General features: G+C 41.6%; 1 protein-coding gene across 4 annotated transcripts; it reads left to right on the top strand.

Annotated features, from left to right (window-relative positions):
- Positions 1–88: 88 nt before the first annotated feature.
- On the top strand, positions 89–22,581 carry efr3bb (EFR3 homolog Bb (S. cerevisiae)). Of its 4 annotated transcripts, none has more exons than XM_028397483.1 (23): positions 89–225; positions 7,770–7,846; positions 9,206–9,333; positions 9,727–9,877; positions 11,922–12,043; positions 12,297–12,446; positions 14,680–14,814; positions 16,609–16,687; positions 16,965–17,100; positions 17,213–17,374; positions 17,580–17,691; positions 17,801–17,852; positions 18,377–18,549; positions 18,636–18,711; positions 18,928–19,089; positions 19,184–19,315; positions 19,393–19,460; positions 19,557–19,684; positions 19,768–19,859; positions 19,949–19,997; positions 20,121–20,227; positions 20,330–20,379; positions 20,540–22,581. In XM_028397483.1, exons 1-23 carry the CDS (start codon positions 219–221, stop codon positions 20,646–20,648), a joined length of 2,457 nt encoding a protein of 818 aa, XP_028253284.1. In that variant the 5' UTR covers positions 89–218; the 3' UTR covers positions 20,649–22,581. The 4 variants fall into 4 exon arrangements, with proteins under 4 accessions (XP_028253284.1, XP_028253281.1, XP_028253280.1 ...); XM_028397480.1 differs by lacking the exon at positions 89–225 and adding an exon at positions 1,042–1,073 and having other exon boundaries at positions 18,639–18,711; XM_028397479.1 differs by lacking the exon at positions 89–225 and adding an exon at positions 1,046–1,073.
- The last annotated feature ends 136 nt before the right edge of the window (positions 22,582–22,717 follow it).

The following is a 22,717-nucleotide window of genomic DNA, read 5'->3' as shown; positions in this document are numbered from 1 at the left end:
TTTACGTAATTCAAAAAGCTCCACACTCTTCAGACATCAACAATATCTGTTAGCGCCTATGCTAATATGCGTACTAACTTCCGCAGGCCAAAGACAATCCAGCGCCTTTCCTGATTTTTGAAGCCGCGGTGGAGACTCAGTTCCGCGCTGAAGTGCCACCATCCTCCCTGTTTCCGTGAACCTAGAAGAGCAACGCCTCCTTGTGACGAATACCCAACATGACAGGTGAGTAGCGCTTTACACCTGCTCCATCCTTGCACAGAGAAATGACTCACGTCCTTCAAAACGTTAAACAAGTTACATAAAATAAAATGAGTTAATATTAACCATATGCTCACAGAGAAGAAGCAGCATGTTCATATGTTTAGTGTTAATATTATCAGGTGTGTATGTGTACCTTTGGTCAGCCAATAATGGGAACTTACACAGAAATATCCCTGCAGACATTTTGTCTGTGATGGCATCTGCTGACATCCATGGCTACATTCCTTGACCCTCAAGCCCACTGACTGAATGGCTGTCCTACAGTGCCCCTCTTCCCTGCTTCTCTCCACCTCCTCTCTCTGTCTCTCTCTCTCTCTCACCAAGTGAGAGACTTGTGGTGGATAGTGAGGCCCATTGTGTCAGTGAGATGTTTATTAATGAGGGAGAGACACACACTGAGCAGAGCTGCTATTGAAGGACTAATCGCTAATCTCTCCGTTAATACGGACATCCTGCCTATGTACTAACATACATTAATAAGAAGCCTCCAGTCAGGGAGAAACAAGCTGGTGTACTCGAGAGACACGTGGTGAATTTGTGGGTTTTGCGCTAATTTAAAACTTTATGCAGACATCGGCTTGACAGGGAATGTGCGGCTGTGTGTAGTGTTTAGTGCATTCCACTAGTAGACTTAATTATTCTTTCCTAGTCTGTGTTACATACATGTTTTTGGCTTTGGTTTGGAGAGTTTCTGTGACTATAAAGAGAGTAGTGTGTGCCTGCCATGCCCTTGCCTGCGCCTGATGTTCAAGCCTCTCAGAGGCTGGCACTGGACTGTCGAACCCTTCTGGACCATCATGTTGGCCAGGGTAAGTGACAACACCAGCTCCTCTGTTCTGTCTCTGGTCCTTTGCGTGAACAGAGAATCGTTTCATTTAAAAGTTATATGACTGATATAATAATGTCATGCTGAAAATGGATTGTTGTCTGAATTGAATTGTAGCTAGCTAACAAGTTGTTTTAGCTGCTGATTGTTTGCTAAACACACTAAAGTGGCAACCCAAAAAGCCTGAAGTTTATTACTAGTACTTGTCACAAATGTTACTATGATGCATAATTAGGAAAATTAGGGAATTCTGTTCTATTCTAATGTTAGCTAATCATAAAAGTTCACATGAATGAAATGTTCTTTATTGAGTTTGTAAGAGAAATGCATTCATCCATCAGAAAACAATGCCAAAGGTGGTGCTGTACAAGTTTCCACAGTAATTTAGTCTAAGTGCAATAAATATCAGATTCACAGCTATAGCAGATATATTTCTCTTTTAGGTGTGCCACGATCTATGATGCATTATTTTTGCAGTAGCAGACATGGCCAAAATATTGCTATTGTTGTCGATAAGAGCGTTAACAAGAGTTTTGACGTGTTAACATAAATTTACTGTCACTTGGAGAGATGGAAGCTTTAGAGCATTTGATGTCTATTGATGCTTAAAACAAGTACCGGTACCGGTAGTAAAGTTTTGAATTGGTGACTGCATTTTTATTGAAGAAGAAGCTTTAAAAGGACTAAGCCTTATGTCTTTACAAGGTGTGAGCCAAAAACAAAAAAAAGTCTTCTCTGTTTGCATTTGTTGCCCAGTTGAGATTGATTTACCACCATCTTGAATTAATGGAACGTCTTCCAATGGAGCTGTTTTTTTTTGTCAAATCAATAGCAGCTGAGCACTTTTAGTAATTGCAACAAGCTTTATGATGGCGTTGGCTTTTTCTTGCGCTGAAAGTGTTTTAGATGATTCCCAGACAGATTGTTCTGGGGTGTTTTTTTGGTGCTTCGTGCCATAATTTATGTTGATCTTTGGATTACTGAAAATGTGATAAGAGATAGAGTGGGGAAATAACTGATACTACAGCATGATGTGGATTTTATGCTCCAGATTGCTGGTCATGATTATCCCTCATGTTGCTTGTCACAGTCTGTGCTATAAAAGCTTGGGTTCATTAGAAAGCCTGTGTGGTGTATTTGTGTTGGGCGAGGGAAAAGCAGTTAAAGACATAAGTTGCTGAGCAGTGTTGTGTTAAGGTTTTAGAGCGTAAAACCAGTACACATGGTTATATAATTACACATTCTGTACAGTGTCGCTGCATTTTAAAGGTGAATGCTTTAAAAATTAATAGCTGGTATATTTGAGGCTATTTGCCTGTGTTTTTTTGTGAGCTAAAAATTAATGTGTGGCAGAAAGTAATAAGCATAGGAGGAAAATTGAAACTAAGTAAAGCAGGAAGGATGCGAAGATTAATGATGGAGAGAGGGATGCTGGCAGGGGGTGGAGAGAGCAGGAGATTGCGTGGGAGGGAGGTCTTCTCCCTCTCCATCCCTCTGGTGCAGATTTCTCTCTTATTCTCTGTCACTCCTTTTTTTTCATCTTTTTTCTCTCTGTGAGTGAGAGATTGATTAGAAGCGAGGTGCGTGTGTGTTTCTGTGACATGTGTGCGCATGCATGTGAAATCTGCGCCCCCCGTTGAGGAGGAGCGCTGTTGCAGAAGAATGGGAAAATCCAAGGTCATCACGGCATGCTTTCCTCTGACGTTGCCTCTCAGCCCCCTTTTTTGTGCGCAAGTGTGTAAACGCCTGTGTGTGTGTGTGTGTCTGCATGGCAGGGAGAGTGTAAGTCACAGCATCGAGCCAGGCTCTGCACCAATCACGGTGCACATTCATATGCCTTTTAGCTCCAAGCACACGTGCAGGCATTTATCCCAGTGAGCTGTGTGTTTGTGTGCATTTTCAGTGCCTCTAGGCACAGCGGTGTGTCTGTATGAGGAACTGAAGCTGCATTAAGGAAACATAAGTGTCTGTAGTGCGAGACTCCCACATCACGATCGATGTACGGTAAGGATAATCTTTTCCCATTGTATTTTCACGAGTGTGTGTGTTCTGCTCTGTGTACACATGTGGGGAATGTGAAGCATCCATGTTCAGCCAGTTTTGCTACATTCTACAAACACATTTCCTGCTGGGCTTTCTTGCAGTAGATTGAAGGTCTCACTAGAGAGTAACATTTCCTGTAAGTGCGTTAAGGGGATGATAGGGATACTCTATTAAATTAAAGTATTGGATTGTAAGGAGACCCTGCTCTGAAGATGTTTTTTTTCGGTAACAGAAACTGATTTGTTGAAACTCATTTTGTTTAGTTAAGGTGGTAACTTTGTGTTTTCTGCAGCTGTATTTTGCTAACTGTTGCTAACTATCTCTGTGGAACAGGGATTTATGTCAAGCTTTTCTTGTCATTCCTAAGTAATTTTAAAATCGGTATGGAAAAAAATCATGGAAAATAGTTTATGTTTGGAATGTGCTGTTACCATTTACTGTAGGTCTGCTGTTACTGGGCTATGTAGCTCATTGATTAGTGCTAATTAAAAATGTAGCCAGCTTTTGCTCTGAGTTTGCAGACTGTTGATCTAAAAAGACTTTAGTAAGTTAATGAATTATACATACCGGAGAGACAAGCTTGGTGCACTAAATGTATAGAAATGGAGCTCTGGGCTTTCAGTCCCTCATAGCCCAGTTTTCCGTGCCTGTGTGACAGTGATTCATAGTGTGTCGGATTGGCCTTGTGTCAGGAGGATTTGTTGGCAGCTGGGTCTGGACTTCGGAGTGTTGGTTGCATTATACTAGCCGTGTTCTATAGATCGAATGGGTGCTTTGAATCTGAGTCACTAAACATGGATTGATTGGCTGAAGGAAGATGTATATACTGTATACGCCTCTGCAAAGTGTGTGCACATGCGTGTCCCTTCTTAACATTCGATTTATAGTGGGTGATATATGCGAAAAACTGTCTTTCTCTTCTTAGTCTGTGTCACGCTTCCCCTTAATGCTATCAGCATCCTCTCCATGATGCTCGCCCCCCTCTCCTCATCTGCTGTACAGCTTTCCCAAACTCACTGAGCGACAGCTTATGTGGTCGGCTGTTGAATCAGCTCTGCTCATTATTTGATATTTGCTCTCCTCACCCCTCTAGTCTCATCATCTGTCTGTATTTGTAGAATCTGCTGTGCGCCTGCATTTAACCACGTGAATCCACTGTTTTTTTTAAAGGTATTTACAGATGTAAAAATAGCAGGACTTTCTTCCCGGCTTCTTACATAATGACACCCCCCTGAAGGGCAACACACACTTTGTAAACCATCATGAGCAGTGACTTGTGTGTGTCTTAGCAAGCATGGTGACAAGTGCAGTTTGTGTGTCTTTGCATAATTGTAAATACAATTGTGGACTGCAAAATGAGTTTTGCATGACCCCAGGTCAATGTGAGGTAACGGCTCTCTTTCTCACAAACACACACACACCCTCCCCCAACACACACACATCATGAAGGTGTTTAATATCTTCCTTGTAGGGTGTCAGGACTACATTTACTCTCTCTTGTCTGCCATGTGACTTTAGACACAACAGGACAGCTTTGGAACAGCAGGTGCAGATATGACACTGCAAGATGCACAGATCCTCTTGTCACACACTATCTTGTGTGTATGTGTGTGTGGGTGTGTGTTTTGCATTTTGGTTCACCATCCCAAAAATCTAATGTTTCAGGCAACCTTGTGTAGTGGCAGAGCTGTATTTGTGCTGTTCAGTCCTGTTAACACTTGATGATTGTGTATGTGGGTGGAAGATTTTTTTTTAATATCGTCATGCATGGACATGTCTTGTGTATTTTTTGGTTTGCCTCCATTTTTCTCACCTTTGCGTGCAGCTTTTTCTCCTATCTCCCTCTCTATCGCTCTCTTGCTCTCTTACCCTAATGTGGGAATGTTAATCTGACATCCTGGGGGAAATGGAGAGTGTAATCTGTTAATGTACAAGAGCATTGTTATGAGGACAAAAATAGATTTATGATTGGCCTTGCTGTGGTGTTTTATGGGTAGGGACCCCTCACATGTGCACACAGAGTTCCCCAAGTGTGTTGGAACAAGCTGCAAAGATCCAGCCTCTCATTATTTTGTCACTTTGTGTCTTCCAGCAACCAGTAATTCATTGTTCTTCTGTGTGTTATTTGTGTGTGTCTGTGTGTGTGTGTGTGGGAGCTCAGTGTCCAGCCCCTGTGTGTTCAGTTTGCCATGCAGAGTGGGTGGATGTCGTGAGACCCCCTGCTACGTGCGCTCTTCACCACTGTCATCCAACTTTGTCCACCCACATTGTTGCGCTCGCTTAGGGGTTTTTTTTCACACTACCCCATCATTACCAGAAACACAAAACAACTCTCCTGACCAGTAAATTTCACATAACACATTTTGAAGTTACAGATAAGTTTTAGGAGTGCCTGGTAATTCCTCCTGAGGTCATGTGACTAGAAAATACTTTTCTAGTAGAGGCTGGTCACATTTTAAAAAAATTAAAATGTAGAACGTTGCAAATAAGTTCTCCCTCTACTTTGTGTTATCACTTCTAAACAACTGTCTTCTCCAACAGCTGACAGAGGACAGAACAGATTTGTACAGGACAGTGTAGATGCAATAAGTAGAACTAATCTGTGACTCATTCAGTACATCTCGGTCCACCTCCCCCATCACACTTCCATCTGTCTATATCTTTTCATCTTTCCCTGTGTCTCTGTCACCTCTTTGTCCTCCACCCTTTCCTCTCTACACCAGGGGACCTGCAGCAATTTCATCAATTCATTGGCAACTCCTGCACTCAGGCCCCGGGCCGATTTAGCAAGGACAAGGGAAGGTGGTGGATGAAGGTTGGGTGGATGAGGGACTGAGGAGGGAGGGATGCAGAGGCCTCATTAGTGTTTGAAGTGATGGAGGAGAGGGGAGTAGGGCTATGAATAGACACACGGCTCTCAGTGATAAGCGCTAACATGACTCCTTTTTAAACTTTTTAGACGGCAGACAGGCACTTTGAAACCCAGGTGCATTTAAGCCATTAGGTTATGTGATTCAGTCGAATAAATGGCTTTTCAAGGCCAACTTGTCTGTGCTTGATGCCCTCTTGAGGTGTACGGCACTGATAACATAACAAAAGACACGTGTATGTAGGACAGAGCCTTGTAGCTTTGGTCTTATCTGTAGTATTTAGTGTCAAGGGCTACGTTTACATTAAAAGCCACATTGTTCATGATCTTCATGCATAATTCGGTTAGCCTGATTTTTATTGACCGTTTCAGACTTGCTCTACACATAGATTTTCTTGCACATTTTTCTTTCATCAGCAACAAAAAAACATGATCTTTGTGAGACCGCATAATGGAGGAAAATAAAATTTGAGCAGCCGCAAAGCATTTTTGGATGAAGTGCTCCACAGGACAGCAAACAATCCTGTATTGTATATCCTAAGTACAGAAAGGCATTGAAAAGCTAGACTGTTGGCCTTTGTTGTTTTGGGAGCTGTACTGCGGTGCTTCTACCCTTCATTGTTTACAAGTTTGACAGCGGTCAGGAACAAATTGATGATGACAACGATTTCACTCATGTCGCATAAAGTCATATATGTATATAATGTAGGACCACATCTAGAAGTGACTCAATCTGGGTTCGAAATTGAAATTGATGATTAGATTTTATTTGTCTGTACAGACCTGGAAAAACATGTGTGTTGACTGAACCCAGAAAACTACCTATTGTGCATTAAGTGTTCTAAACATTATCAGCAAAACCTCAGTCTTTTTTTTTGTGTTATTGGCTGGCCAGTGTGCTTGCTGAATGAGGTTTTAGTTCCACATCGGTTAAAAGGGCCTCAAACTGTGTGCTGCAACAGCTAAAATAATGAATAATGAAACATTCTTTTCTCATGGGAGAATAAAAGGAAGGAAATTGACATTTGGAGGAAGGAAGAAAGGAAGGACAGAAGAAAAGCTGTTTCTTTACTGATTGTGTATGTTAGACAAAAGCAAAACAGCCTGTGCTGTTTAAAGTGTCAGTCTATCATACCATTCATTACTTGGCTGCTCCGCTGACGACCTACTTTTTTTCCGATAGCTTTTGTGACTCCAAACACCCACTCGGTGAGGGTGTGATATAGACAGGATAATAATTGTTCTGCAGAGCTGCATGAAGGGTTAACAGTATTCATTTGGATGTTTTTGAGGTTGTCCCTTTTTTTCCAAATCTTGGTTCTCTCAGGGTCCTCTTATGACTCACCACTGCTGAATTCTCTCAACCAATCAGAATTCATGCTCTCTCTGGCTGCCTGGTTTGCCTTCTCCTCAGTGTGAAGTCAAAAAAATCACTGTTCATACTCAGAGTTGTACTGCACTCTTCAAGGCTGTCATGAGAGGAAGACTGTGTGCATTCTTCTGTGTCTACAGTCGCGGCAATCTCTTGGCAGCATTCTTTCAATATCTTTGCTTTCCTCAAATGTCTCTACACAGAATTGCCTTGACTTGGCATACTGTGCCAACCAAAGTGAAAACCAAGTTCCATAAAGATGAGTGTCATTTGCATTAACACAGTCCTACCAAAAAGGATAATAAATTAGACATTACTTTGTTTTATTGTATTTCCATCAGTGGTAATCTACAAGTATAACTGAACATTTTACCTCTCTGTCTCATCTTCCTCAGGGGTTTGTGGTTGTTGCGGGGCACTCAGGCCTCGATACAAGAGACTGGTCGACAACATCTTTCCTGAAGACCCAGAGGTAAGAAACACCCTGTGTGTATCTACATGTAGAAATTACCTGTTCAACTGTGGATAAAAATACAAGAAAGAATGGAACTTCAGCTATAAGAACCTCTTAGATTTAGATAGAGTGAGGTGCAAAAATAAAACTTCAAAGATGTTTATGCCAAAGCACAGACTTTGTGCTACCATTTATGATTAAGATCTGAGATCTGATGATGACTCATCAGGAGGATAAATCTGGGTGGAGATGAAGGAGCTGATTTGTTGCAGAGGAAACTTTTCATTAGCACCTGTATGCTACTGCAGTAACCCACTTTAGTTCTCAGATCTGTGGCCAAAACTGTAAGACAGGGACATGCTAATAAATGTACACTGTAAATGTACATTTATTTGTGTGTGTGCATGCTTGTGCACCTGCACATTTTGCTCCCAAAAAAGGTTTCTAAGTTTGGCTTTAAGCTGCTGTTGCTGAATCTGTAACTAATGGTGCCCCAGCAGCTTGGGAATAATGAAGCCGTCTGATAACATTGACTCAAAATGTGTCACGCTGTGCAAGCATGTGGTGAATGTGTGTGTGTGTGTGTGTTCACTGCATCTCACAGTTTCTCCCAAGTAATTAGTGGTAAGTTGGTTAAATAAGTTGCATATACTTTGTCTCCTGTAAAATGCCACACAGACTAGTAAAGTTCAGTATGACATGTTTGGAGCTGTGTTATGAGATTGATTATGGATTTCAGCCACAGAGATTTGGAGAAGAGTTGCTGTGGTTAGCAATTGATTAGTTCAACATAGTGCATGAATGAAAACCTTTGCCCATATGATCTTTCCCCTGACAGTTGTGTTGTGTTTAACACATATTACCAGCAAAAAGGAGACCAACTCACAACACCTGTGACTACCTAGAAATACTTTAAATAATGTTAACACACTTTTTATTACTGTATGCTGTACAGTATCTTGCCTTTTTTACTTTTTTGGGAGGACTCCTTCATTTTTACTTTCTTTGGCTCTTGTGTGAATATAAACGGGATCTCAGTGGACTGCAGATGTTTTTAGCTCTCTCCTCCCACTGACCAAACTGAAGAGACGTGAAGTAGGTCAAGGGGGAAAGCAGGGGGGTGAAACTTTCTGATCTAGTTATATACTTCCACTATATAAGTGCATAGTTTCATACACATCATATTGCTTTAGCCCAGAAATATTTGTGAAATAGTCATGGAATAACAAATGCATGAAAGTTGTTATTATGCATGTGTTATAATCTAGTGTGAGAAAAGTAAACTCTTTAATATCCTCTGTGACAACAGCTTATTTTGAATAACCTGCCTCTTTATCTTGTTTTTTCCTACCCTGTCTCTCCTCCCTCTCCTCCTAGGATGGCCTGGTCAAGGCCAACATGGAGAAGCTGACATTCTATGCCCTGTCAGCTCCAGAGAAGCTGGACCGTATCGGAGCCTACCTGTCCGAGAGACTGTCAAGAGATGTGGCTCGACATAGATATGGGTGAGATTCAGCCATCACCATTCAAGGAGTCATCATATAGACAGTTTCTGTTTATACTTTGCCACAAATTAATGTGATTATTACAGCACTAATGTCATGTCATCTTAACATGAAGCAATATGAAAACTATAGCCTGAGACTCTTTATGATTAGGTTTGAGTCGTCTGCATTCACGTGTCTGTACAGTTTGTACTTTATGCGCCTTCTGTTTCATGACTGCTGGGACAGCTTGTACAGATTACATATACACTTGGCAGCTGAAATATGTTCACTATTTCACTCCCAGGAGTTTGTCTGGCAGGGCTTATCACGGTTTTGATTCCTTCCAGACGTGGCTTATATTAGCCTAAAAAGTTAATGATGTTCCTCTGTGTCTTCTCTCATTCAATTCAGGTATGTGTGCATTGCCATGGAAGCCCTGGACCAGCTGCTCATGGCCTGTCACTGCCAGAGCATCAACCTGTTTGTGGAGAGCTTCCTAAAGATGGTGCGCAAGCTGCTAGAGTCGGACAAACCCAGCCTGCAGATATTAGGAACCAACTCAGTGAGTCCTGACATTGTTTTACCATTTATCTGGTAGTTGTTTTCTCCTCTATGATGAGTATTTTCTAATTATTAAGTATTTAGATATTACTTAATGGAGGGTATTGGTTATCATTTTTAACTTCATTGTTTTTACTACGCTTTGACCCTGTCTGCCACAGATTTACACCCCTGATGTGCGTGCTGCAGTAAAATTTGTGGAAAACAGGTTTTTATGACATGAGCTATATTTATATAAAGACAGTTTTTGTTCTGGGAAACTTTTGAGTTATAATATGGTCATAAAAATGCTAGGACTGTTGTTTTGCTGATAAATTTAGATAAATATCCGCACTCTCAGACTGCTGGCTGCTAATGTGTCTTAGTCTTTGGCTTTTCTGCTGCTGAAAATTCTACCCATTTCAGTGGATTTAGAGGTATTATCTAATCAAAAGTTGACAGTCCACATTTACTTTCCTGACGTGATGGCATAAAGTAGGAGAGATATTAACCTTGAGAGGAATACTGCGTTAGTATTTCACAAGGATCAGAGCTCAGGAAGAGAGTGGTGTTAGGCAGAGAGAGAGAGAGAGAGAGAGAGAGTGATGAGTATCCTCTGATGTTGGAAGCAGCTATCATTGCTGTGGGGTCGGGTCAGCAGAGGACACATAACGGAAATCAGATTAGCTGCAGACATGGGCAAAGCTGTGCAGCCATCTATATAGAGATGCTAGCTTCTCACACACAAGCTCTCTGCTATCAGTCTCTCTTACAAACACTTATGAGGGTGTATTTTAAGACAAATGCAGGAACTAGGCCATATCTTCTCATTAAGATTGCTGGTGTCAATGCATGCTGCAGAGGCTAAGCTACAGCTAAAGCCACTGACAGGCTAGTAAGTGATGCATACCTCGTGTCTAGTGAGTCGATATATATTTATTACTCAAAGCACAAAGCTTTGTTGCCAAAATCATCATCATTAGCATGCTGGTAATTTAGCTGCGCTTGAATAAATCTTTCTGCATATAGAACAGCACAAAAGAGACACCCTGTGCACACATGGTGAACTACAGTACATCACATACAAAAATGGACCCTACACACAGTCAGGACAAAACCCTAAGCTTCTCCAAGCTTAGACCTTCACTTACAGATTGCTTCATATTAGCGTGGCAGGTTACATCAGAAGCAGACTAGAGTGAGAAAAGGTTTACCACAATGTTTCATAGGACTAAACCCTGTGCAGGTCCTGTTTTTTATTATAAGCCCTTTTTAGTCTGTTCTTTATTGGCGATGGTGAGGACGCGATGGTTAAAGCATTCAATTAGACATAGGGTCTATTTCAGCAGACACAGTGTTGATACATTAATATCAGGAAGCTGCCCAGTATTCCTGGCAGTAATGCTGGGTGGCTTCCAGGTATCAGCTGCGGTAGTAAATTACTGCTGCAGCTGATCACTTTATTTAATTTGCTTGAGGATACTTCATTAAATTTCAGATCCACTCCAAATGTGTCTTTGGTACAAGTAGAAAATAATTCAATAGGGACTACTACTAGATGTTCATTGTCTACTCTTTTGTTTAACAGCTTCAAGCCAGTCTGTGTTTTTAAAAAGGGAAATTTATCACATCTGCTTCACTGAGTATTTGCTTTAGGTAATATGATGAAAGCATTTTTACAACTTGACTCCAAAGAAATCCAGGTCAATTATTTATTAATTGGAGAGTGGTGTGAAGCTGAATGTCAGTCTGTTTACCTACTGACATTTTCTGGCCCAGTGGGAGAGCCATCCTCTTCACTCTTAATGAGCTGTTGTGGGGCTATGGTTAGACTTTAATTTAGAAGAAATTCACCGTTGAGATTCAGAGTTATTTCACTGAATAGTATTTAATCAAATTAAAATAGATCTTAATAAACTTGGGCTTTTGGGGAGCAGGTTCATTACTGTCAGTTTCTCAGGTTGTAGAATTTCTGCTTGAATTTGTCTGTTTTGGAACTATAAGCGTTATAAGTATTACAAAGCCCTATTGAAAACATGAGGATTTTTTTTCTATTTTGTTTTCAGTTTGTAAAGTTTGCCAACATAGAGGAGGACACGCCATCATACCACCGCAGTTATGACTTCTTTGTGTCACGCTTCAGTGAGATGTGCCATTCAAGCTTTGAAGACCCCGACATCCGCACTAAGTAAGTGGACAGAATTATTAAGTAACTGCTGTTTTAAGACTATTTAGGAAGTGTTTTATTTAGACTATGCCCCTGGACATATTTTTATATACTCCTTTTATCTGCTGAAAATAGACAAGAGGAAAAAAATGAACTTGATATGAAAAGATGACTTAACAAAATCTAGCTAAAAATATGATTGGCTAAATATAGTAATCTATTCATAGGCGATCAGTCAATGATTCCTGATGTGTGTCTAATTGTTTCCTTTCAGGATACGCATGGCGGGTATCAAGGGTTTGCAGGGCGTGGTGAGGAAGACTGTGAACGATGAGCTGCAAGCTAATATCTGGGACCCTCAGCACATGGACAAGATTGTCCCGTCTCTGCTTTTCAACCTGCAGAGTGGAGAGCGTACAGAAAGGTCAGCACTGAACCACAATGGCCAAGTATTCTTATTCTCTTTTAGATTATGATTTAGATTTTTTTTATCTGTTGGATGAACCTTGACCTGGAGCTCTGTGAATACATTCTACCTGACACAGATTTTTGGCGGTATTCAGAAAATACTGAAAAGGGCCAGTATAATGGATCAGTGTTATAAATCTAAATGTTTACATCATTTATACAATATCCTTGGAAAGGTCCTGCCCTGGCTGTTTGGTGCATAGTTGATTGTGGTTTCTTTGGTGGATTTAAAAAGCCGTCCTTGAAACAGCAGTTATCACCTATGGTTCTCACACTACCATCTAACATTTAGTGAGAAAGTTGATGACCTAAAACTGCTCAGTGTTGACCCGCCATGACTCGGTCACACAGTCCAGAGATCAGAGTCCAGAGTTATGTCGTAGGCGACTGGTGCTGTTTGTCACACATTTAGGGCATATTTGTCCTGGCAGTCTAGTCAACCATCACCCATGTCATTCATCATCATTGTCACTGAGAGCACCCATTGACAGCTCTGTTCCCCCTTGTGGGCATCTGTTAAACCAGCAGCAACATCCAGCAACACAGAAACCAGGACAAGGGGGGGGGGTATTTAAGAAGAAAAGGGAAGCAAATGAATGAGGGAAACATGAACAAAAATGGAAAGCTGGGATGAGAATAAAAGCTCACAAACATTGAGAATATGCCAATATGTGATAGAATCTGCACAGTCTGGAGCCTTCCTCTCTTGGCAGAGTTCCACATGCTGAAATTGACGTCAGTGCTGAGATCTGAAGGTTATTAGAGCAAATGGGAGGGCAGCAAGAGAAACAATGGTACATCAAGGAAGGATAGATATTAGAAATTAGAGGAGGACATTGAAAGCAAAAGAGACGGCTCAACAGGGAGCACATTACCCTCTCTGTTTCCCTCTGCTCTGTGTGTGTTTGGAGGCCTGCCCCGGCTGTGCATCCTCATTTCCTCCTCACACTGATTCTAACCTGTCATTACCCACAGCAGTCAGTACAGACTCTAATTACCTCACAGGTTTTTCTCTGAATTAATCAACTTAAGTCAACCTTGTGACATCAGGAAGGGACTTTCTGGATACAATGGAAACTTTTTCAGACTTACTTCTATGTACTTTTTTTACTATACTATATAGGCAGATTTGAGAGGAATTGGTAAGAAAATGGTTTTTGGAGAGGAGTAGAGTCATGTTCACATCCCTACTGGTCATAGATGAATCTAACAGAGTAATTTGACCCAGGAGAAAATTCTGATTGTACTTTTTCCCAGCTAGTTGTTAGTGGATTTTGGTGGGCCTTTTTGAGCCTGAAAGGGGCTTTATGCTTCAAGATCAAGTGTAATTGTTTTATAGGTACCATCAAAGGCAAATCTTCTCCTGACGTGCCTTTGCAAGAAATATGAAATAATCAGCCCTAGTGAATGGACTGATGAAAGCAGAAATAAGATTAGATAGCAGAAGACACGTAGCTAGTCAGGTTTAGCCTCATACCTTCAGCTTTACAAGTCACTGAGAGGTCACCTCAGGATGAAGAGACTCCTTTTAAATTGGATTTGGGTGTTTTGTAAGGATGAGTCAGTGTAGCTGAACAAACTCTAGGAGCTTAGGACTTTTCCAAAGGTTAACCTTGCATGGACAATTAAATGTATGTGTCTCCATTTTGCTGTTGTGATCTGAGAAGCCACAGCACAGGCTAGAATTCACATTTCCTGCACAGCAGCAGCAGGCAAGATGAAAGTGTTAGGCTGTTAATAAATAATGTTATGAATGGTGGACTACCCGAGTCTAGTCATGACGAAGATGGGGTTATGGCGGAGGTTGTTAAATATGTATGAGTATAAAGAAAGCCTGGATGCAGTGTGAGTGCCCACACTTACATACGCACATGTACTGATTGACACATAGATGTGCCCCCTATGTTCATAACAGATGTGTGCAGTATACACATGCACACACGGCAGTTGACATTGTTGGTTAATTTGGACTGCAGAGGGTAAAGTCACACCCGGAGCAAAGGCTGCAGCCTGTGATGTGTATGAAATGTGATTAAACTTGATTTCAAACACTCACCTCTTCTCTCTGTTTTCTCTCTCACTGTCTGCACCCTCCCAACTTGCCTTCCCCTGCCTCCCTCTCCGCTCTTCTCCCTACCTCCTCCCCTTTCCTTCTCGTTCGCTTCTTTACCTGCATCACTCCCGACCAGCCGCTCTCCCTCTCCGCTGCAGGCATCGGAGAAGGAGAAGGAAAGCCCGGTGGAGCTGACGGAGCGCTGCTTCAGGGAGCTGCTGGGACGAGCTGCCTATGGCAATATCAAGAATGCCGTCACACCCGTTCTGATGTGAGAGATATCCCTGTGTACTCTTTTATTTATAAGGCCTGTCCTCTGTGATGTGATGTGTTGATTTCTGACATGCTGGCTTGAAATGTAAAGGAAAGCTGCATCATCTCGAGGCTTGGTTTGCAGTATTTTTATCTTTACACTGACACCACACGAGGTCGCGACAAGGTCAATGCAAGGTTGCGTAGTTTTTTTTTTTACAAAATTTGAGTGCAGACATGCAGAGAGGGCATGCTAAATTGTATGTTGCTGCATATATGCTGTCTTTTGCCTGGTTGGTTGTGGTCCTATTGAAGTTGAATATTACTGAGCTTCTTATCATTTGCTATGGTTTTATATTTTTTGGGGTTTTCTGTGAGTTTAGCATTTTGGTTCCCTGTCTACATCTTTTTCTTATTGTTCGTATTTGCATCAGTGCTGTTTCCTTTTCCTCCTGAAATTGTCTCAGCCTTTTCGTTTTTCTGTCGTTCACTTTCTTACTCCTGTCTGTCGGTTGTCTATGTTGTCTTCATTCCCTTTATCTCAGATAGATTTTGTGCTTTTTTTCTGGTGGTGGCTGTAGTTAAAATGTCCACTTGTTAGTTGATATTAAATGAGTTTTAATATTTTGGGGTGCATACAGGAGTATAATGGGAAGACTGCTTTTGGCTCTGTTTGGAAGGCATAATCCCGCTGTCGTAGGAGCTCCCCTTATGAATGGCTTAATACATGTGTGTTTATTTACATGTTGATGAAAAAGAACCTTATGTGGAAATCATGGAAGTATCAATGCGCACAGATAAGGTAGAGAATAATGCTTCATAACATTGATAACTTGGCTTATGAACAAGTGAGTGAACTTCACTTCCACAGTCCAACATCAAATAAGCTCAAAAGCATACATAGCAGCTAAGCAAACAAATTATCACCTACTGATCCAATAGCAACAAGACCGCATTGCCATTGGTCTTGCATCCCTTTTACTCTTTCATCTCTCGCCAACAAGCTCAAATGAGCGTTTTCTTTGATCTTTTGTGGTTTTTTCACTGACTGCCATATACAGCCACTCGGACAATAACAAGAAATATATCTTCATCGTATAGTTAGGTGCTGCCTAACTCCAGTTTCCAGCGGCTATAGTAACAAATGCTTAAGGCGCTTTAGACCCACTCAAGCTATGGAGGAGGGACCATTCACACTGTTATGACTTGATATGCATCAGCATAATTTTGTAGGCATTATTTTAAAGGGATGGTATCACTTTCAGTAAAGTCTTTGGTGCCTAGATTGATTTACAGTACCTCTACTTTCTTCTTAACATTTCATTAGGCGTTATACATCTCAATATATAGTTATTTTTAGTTCCTTTGCTACATTTTCCCCTTCGATTCGTTTCAGGTGTCATGTGCTGTGAGAGACGACCTCTTCATCTATCACTGTCTCTGCATGTGTCTGTTCTGTCCTTTAGTGATTTATCTTGCACTGTCCCCTGCTGTCTGCCTTTTACACACATGGCCAGTGCAGCACTTTGCAGCTCGACCAACTCTTCAGTAGTAATGACCTTGATCATATCGTGGGATAATGTGATCCTAAACTTAGTGGTGCTCTTTTTTGCCATTTTATTGGACTTTTTGTTACTTGGCTCAACATCATATCAAGTTTAAAGTCTGTAAAAAATCTCCTCTGTTCCTGCAATTTACATCATTCCTACATTTGAGATAATTGATATGGAGTCTTGATGTCTGGACTCTAGGGCTCCATCAGTCCTGGCGCTGTGTGATTGCATCCTCTGTGTCCTCTCTGTCTCTCTTTCAGGCACTTAGATAACCACTCTCTATGGGAGGGAAAAACCTTTGCTGTGCGTTGCTTTAAAATCATCATGTACTCCATCCAGGTGCGTGACACAGTGCCTTTCTCTCTTCTCTTCCTCATCTTTCTTCTTCTCCTGACCTCACATACGATGTTTAGATCTTAAAATCTCCAATCTCCAATCTTAAAATCTCCTTAAGATCTCCAAAATGCTCTCACAATACACCTGGAAATGAAATCTTCCCTTCCAGATGTGGGTTATTGTAGACTTAAATGGAAAATGTGAATGAAATGGGTTCTCCATCTTTTGTTTTAAAGGTCTGGTTTGTTTCAGCCGTTCCTTCTTTGCTTTGTGTTTTCAGTCTCAGCACTCTCACTTGGTAATCCAGCAACTTCTTGGTCACCTGGATGCTAACAGCAAGAACTCAGCCACAGTGCGAGCTGGAATAGTGGAAGTTTTATTGGAGGCAGCCGCCATTGCAGCCAGCGGATCTGTAGGTGAGTAAGAAGCTCATGCACACACTCACACACTGGGTACCAGCTGGCAATTTGCAGACAGGTTCAGACATGAACTGATGTTGCAATTCTCTGCCGTGTTTTTCTTTTGCAGGCCCCACAGTGTTGGAGGTGTTCAACACCCTGCTGAGGCAGCTCAGTCTGAGCGTGGACTACGAGTTGACCGGCTCATATGACGGCAGCACAAACATCGGCACCAAGATCATCAAAGCTCATGAGGAGAGGCAGCTACAGGAGGCTGTCATTAGGACCATCGGTGAGTCTTTTAGCAGTGAATGCTTTGTGTTTGTTCTGGTCTGTGTGTGAGAGGGGGTGAGTGTGTAGGAGGCAGTGCTAGACTTTAACTTGTCTGTGTGTTTATGCTGGTGTCCACTTGACTATTTGTTTTGTTCTTCCACACATGCTTCTTTTATTATTTGTTCCAAATCCTCTGATCCATATCTGCCTTGTTCCTCTTTCAGGATCATTTGCCAACACTCTGCCAACCTACCAGAGATCAGAGGTCATGCTCTTCATTATGAGCAAGATCCCTGTGCCTGGAGTTCACCTGTCTTTGCAATCCACAGGCTCTGGGTATGTCTAAGCATTTTTTCAGAACATCCACACCATTTTCACAATGCTGTGGAATATGTGTTCAGTCCTGATTGTTGGTGAACTTAAGTTCAACATTTGCCCCCCCCAGACCCGAGGGTACCAGAATGATTCAGGTCATGTTACTCAAGTCTCTCGTTGAGGTAAGTTGGAATCTCTAAACAATTACATTTATAATTCAGAATGATTTAAACAGCAGTGTGAGAAACACAGTGGAGGTGAGACTGGCAGTGTCCATCAGTGCCTCACTTTCTTTGTTTTTAAATTGCCTTTATAGTGTTATAATTGGGGAAGGTGTCATATCAGATGAGGTCATGAAACAATAGCTGCACTAAATCAAACTTCATCGCTCATATCATTCCTAACAACATCAGAAATCATTTCTGTACAGACTGTGGGAGTTTTTTTTGCTCTTACAATTTTTTTTACTTTTTTGTGTTTTCATTTCTCTGCACAGCTTCACAGTTATCTTCCTGTCCGTTAAGGAATGTTTTTACTGTACTGATTGCGGTTTTGATTGCAGCATTTACAGATCTCTTTAGCACTGTCTTTTCTGCTGCCTTAGGCTTTCCTTGTCATCATGGCCAAAAGTAGGGAGGTGCCAGAACTAATAGACTAATAGACTGTAGACTTAGACTGAAATGGCTTTTTTCCATCAACCTCTTAGGTTACGGCAGGTTTCCAGACTACCAACATGCTGACAGCGCTGCCCAGCTCTTTCTTGGAGCCACTGCTGTCTTTCTCTCTAACCGAGGACCCAGAGATTCGATTGTTGGTGCTTCAGATCCTTCTCAGTCTCATCGATAGGCACGACAACAGGCCCAAATTCTCCAATATAAGGTGTGTGTGTGTGCAAGACTATAAAAGTAATATTTGGAAATCAACAATGTTACAATGTTTATCCGTTTGACCTTTTGTCTGTGCAGCAGCATCTCAGACATCTCTATGCTGAAGCTCAAAGTTGACAAGTGCTCTAGACAGGACAATTTATTCATGAAAAAGGTACATGCACCTGTAGTTTTTCTCTTTATTCTTCATTTTTTCCTGTAATCCAAATAATTTTTCCATGTGCAAACACTTTTGCACATAGATAAAGGCAAATATGACATTTTCCTTCTTAATATAAACTATCAGAGTTTGCACCAGGGAAATTATGTAAAATCATGTACAGATTAGATTAAGTTAATGAATCCTCATCCTCACTGCTCATACTCACAGCACGGCCAGCAGCTGTACCGACACATCTACTTGGGCTGCAAGGAGCAGAGCAGCGGTCGGCAGCACTATGAGACCCTCTTTGCGCTGTTAGGTCTCCTAAGCGTGGAGCTTGCCAACGAAGAGGTGGTAGTGGACCTCATTCGCCTGGCACTTGCCTTGCAGGTAGGAATGTACTCTCCCCTGTTTCACAGCTGCCTTTATTATGTAGCACTATTGTACCTGAGGTGTTTGACAGTCCCTTTTTTATCCGGTGCAGGACCTGGCTCTGTCCACTGACGAGGGTCTGCCTGTTTATAACCGCTGTGCTGTTCACGCCCTATCCGCGGCCTACCTCAACCTCATCTGCCAGCTCACCACCGTCCCAGCCTTCTGCCAGCACATACATGAGGTGTGTGTCTTGTTTGTATTGTAATGTTTGTATTAAAACCTTTATTACACTGCCGTCTTTCCTTCTCTGCCTTTCAGGTAATTGAGGTGAGGCAGAAAGAAGCTCCGTACCTTTTGCCCGAGGACATCTTTGTTGATAAACCCAAGTATGTATCTGCCACTTTTCTTCACATGCCAGTGGTGATAATGGTGATATTTAAAAGCAGACACAATAAACATTCACGTTTCTTTTTTAACTGTAGGCTGCCTTCTTCACTGGAGAAGGTAGAAGGGGATGTTTTGTTCCTCCAGTCGAAGATCACAGAGGTCCTCGGAGGAAGTGGTTACAACACAGACAGATTGGCTACACCTTATGTTCCACAATTTACAGGTGAGGCAGGGAGCTCAAGACAAAGAGTTGAGTTTTTCTTTTTTTATTTTGTGATTGATTAAGTATCTGCACTCTCCTTTCAGATGAGGACCGCCTGTCCAAGAGAAAGAGCATCGGAGAGACCATCTCTCTTCAGGTGGAGGTTGAGTCCAGAAACAGTCCAGAGAAAGAGGAGGTAAAGGAAAATAGGCCCATGAATAGGTTTAACACAACTTTATCTTATCACTTATATGTGCTGCTATTTTGTTTTGTTTTGTTCTGCAGAGGACTCCAGCAGAGGAGATCACATTTGAAACCTTGAAAAATGCCATTGGTATGCGCTCTTAAAAGTGACATATTTCTCATTGCAGCTTCACATTTTGTTGCTTGTGTTGTGAAACATGTAGGTGTGGATATTATGCACCTTGTACATTATGCAGTTTCTGTCTCCCTCTAGTGGACAGTGTGGGCATGGAGGAGCAGGAGAGGGAGCGGAGGAGAAAAGTGGTGGAGAAGTTCCAGAAGGCCCCCTTCGAGGAGATTGCTGCCCACTGTGGAGCCAGGGTAATAAACACATTGTCCTTTTCATCACAATAGTTCTTTCATTGCTTTGTTGTTGTTGTTTGTCTCTGTTGAATTGTGTGTAATGAAATTTGTCCTGTCCAGGCCACACTACTGCAGAGCAAACTGAATCAGATCTTCGAGATCACAATCCGGTAAGAGACAGAGCTTTGACTTAAGCATCTGATGAGTGTATTTCTAAAGGTCAATAATTACACAGATGGCAGAGATCCTGATTAACTGGATGACGAACGTGATGACGGCATTGACTCATGGTGATAACGACTGCTTTGTTTTGTCCTTCCTCCTGTCCAGACCCCCACCCAGCCCATCTGGTACCATTTCTTCTGGATATGGCCAAAACCAGTCCAATCGATCTGTGCCCATTTACGAGATGAAGTTTCCTGACCTCTGTGTGTACTAAACCCAAGTGTCCACAGCAACACAGCTGTCAGGGGAAAGAAAAAGGAATGGGGGGGTGGGAATGGGAGGTGGCCGGTTGTCACTGTAAAGTCATCTTGACTGTGGAATCCAACAGCCACAGTGCATGTTGGACAAACTAAAGAACAAGCCACTTGTAGATTCTATTTTGATCGCAGCCAAAATAAAACTGGTTAAATGTAGAAGAAACATCAACATTCATTCACCTGCTTAGATGTAGAAACTCCACTGGTTGGATTTTTTAAATGAGGAATTGCCAAGGTTTGTGAGGGCAAAACAAATGAAGGCAGACTGAAGGTTTCAGATGAAAATGAGCCCTGTAACTTGATTTTTTTTTTGTTTGTCCTTTACAGGGTGCCATGCTACCTTTTAATCGCAAATGACCAATCCTACATCATTCCTTATGGTGTTTGATTTTTGGCAGCCATGAAGAATGTGTGTGTGAAATCGCAGCATTTTAATTTACTTGACAGTGAATTTTTATATGAAGATATTCTCCAAGCATCTGTCAGTGTTTTAATGCTCTGCTGTAGCTTTCTTTTGCCTTTTTTTAGTGTTAGCCAGAAGTGCTTTTATTTAGATTTTATTTATTATTTTCAGCCGATGACATTGACGCTATTTATAAACACACACACAGTTATGACCGCACTGTCTCCTTCATTGTTTACCAGAGAAAACATTAGAGGAACAATTACTCCTTATTTTCCCCTCCATATAAATGTGTATATACAAAGAAATATATAAATCTTTAAACTGATGTACAGAGTAGGGATGTCTGCGTGTGCGGGTGTGTGTGCTGTCTATAACTATAATTTTAGACTACCACTGCACTGGCTGTGCTGAAGGAGAAATCTACTTACTGTTCAAGTAACGAGCAACACATGTCGTCAGAACCTGTAAGATTAAATGTGATTTTTCAAATTCATGCTGCACAGTTTGAAAATGTTGTTGCTTGTATTCTTGCCATTACATCTTCAGCCCTGCTGCTGCTGGAATGGGTTTGCACTCTGCTTTTTTTTTTATTTTTAACACCGTACTTCCAAGCAGTGCATCTGTCTCAGCAAGATCCAAATAAGCCATTTTTGTGTGCTGGTGCGCACACACATGCAGGTGTTTAAAAACAAAGTATAATGGCAATAATTTGGCAGGAGCCTGGCTAACACAGTCTGATGATAGGTAGCAGGTCGTTCTCTGCATTTCTGTTACTTTTTTTTTTATTGTAGCTCCTGTTGCTGTGGTGCTGTGGCAGTTCGGTTTTGTGACTCTCCTGTGCTTTTGTGAGTGATCGGGTGTGTTGCAGCCATCTTTTCCATCCTGTTTAATGTAGACAGTGGTGTCTCTTACTTGTTTTTGGTTTGTCCTTGTATATTTATGTCCACACATGCCATTGTATCCTAATGTCCATTCATGTTTAACCCTTTTTCTCATATCTATATGTGTGTTCTGTATTTGTTCACGCAGGTGTGTGTGTGTGTGTGTCTCTGTCATCACCACCCATGACCAAACTCTTCAGACACAGTTTACAGTTTTGTCCAGTGACTCGTTCCACTACATTAGCAAAGAACAAGCTATTTAGGAGCAGCTGTCTAAATCTTCCAGTGACACCTCGTGAAAAGCATCTTTCAGCATCTTGAACTTGCCAGTGTGTGTGTTGTCATGGCATTGTGAGTAATGTAATATTAACTGACAGTAATTCAAACTTACTTTTTGTCATTACATGTCCGGGTAATTGATCTGTTTACAACGTAGTGGTCTGTAGGTCAAATCTATTCATTCTGTGAACTTTGCACTTTAAAAACTGGAGTACCTAGTGACAAGGCAGCTTTTACATGGAGGAAATGCCTTATGCGTGTCATACCTGACTTTGCATGCTCGTGATGTTGCTGTGTTGTACAATAAACTGATCTGTAACCATGGAATGTCTGACCTTTTTCCTTAATTTATTTTGTTCTTGATAAAATGGATTCCAGATAAAGAGGAACATTGTTTCGTTGTGTGATCCAGTTTAGTAGGGGCATCATCACGTGGGGGAACCCAACCTTTTATCTTCTT

The sequence above is a fragment of the Parambassis ranga genome, chromosome 24 (assembly GCF_900634625.1).
Source record: "Parambassis ranga chromosome 24, fParRan2.1, whole genome shotgun sequence".
Classification (NCBI taxonomy): Eukaryota; Metazoa; Chordata; class Actinopteri; family Ambassidae; genus Parambassis; species Parambassis ranga.
Note: the sequence above shows the minus strand (reverse complement) of the source record. Positions and strands in the feature narration are given on the sequence as shown.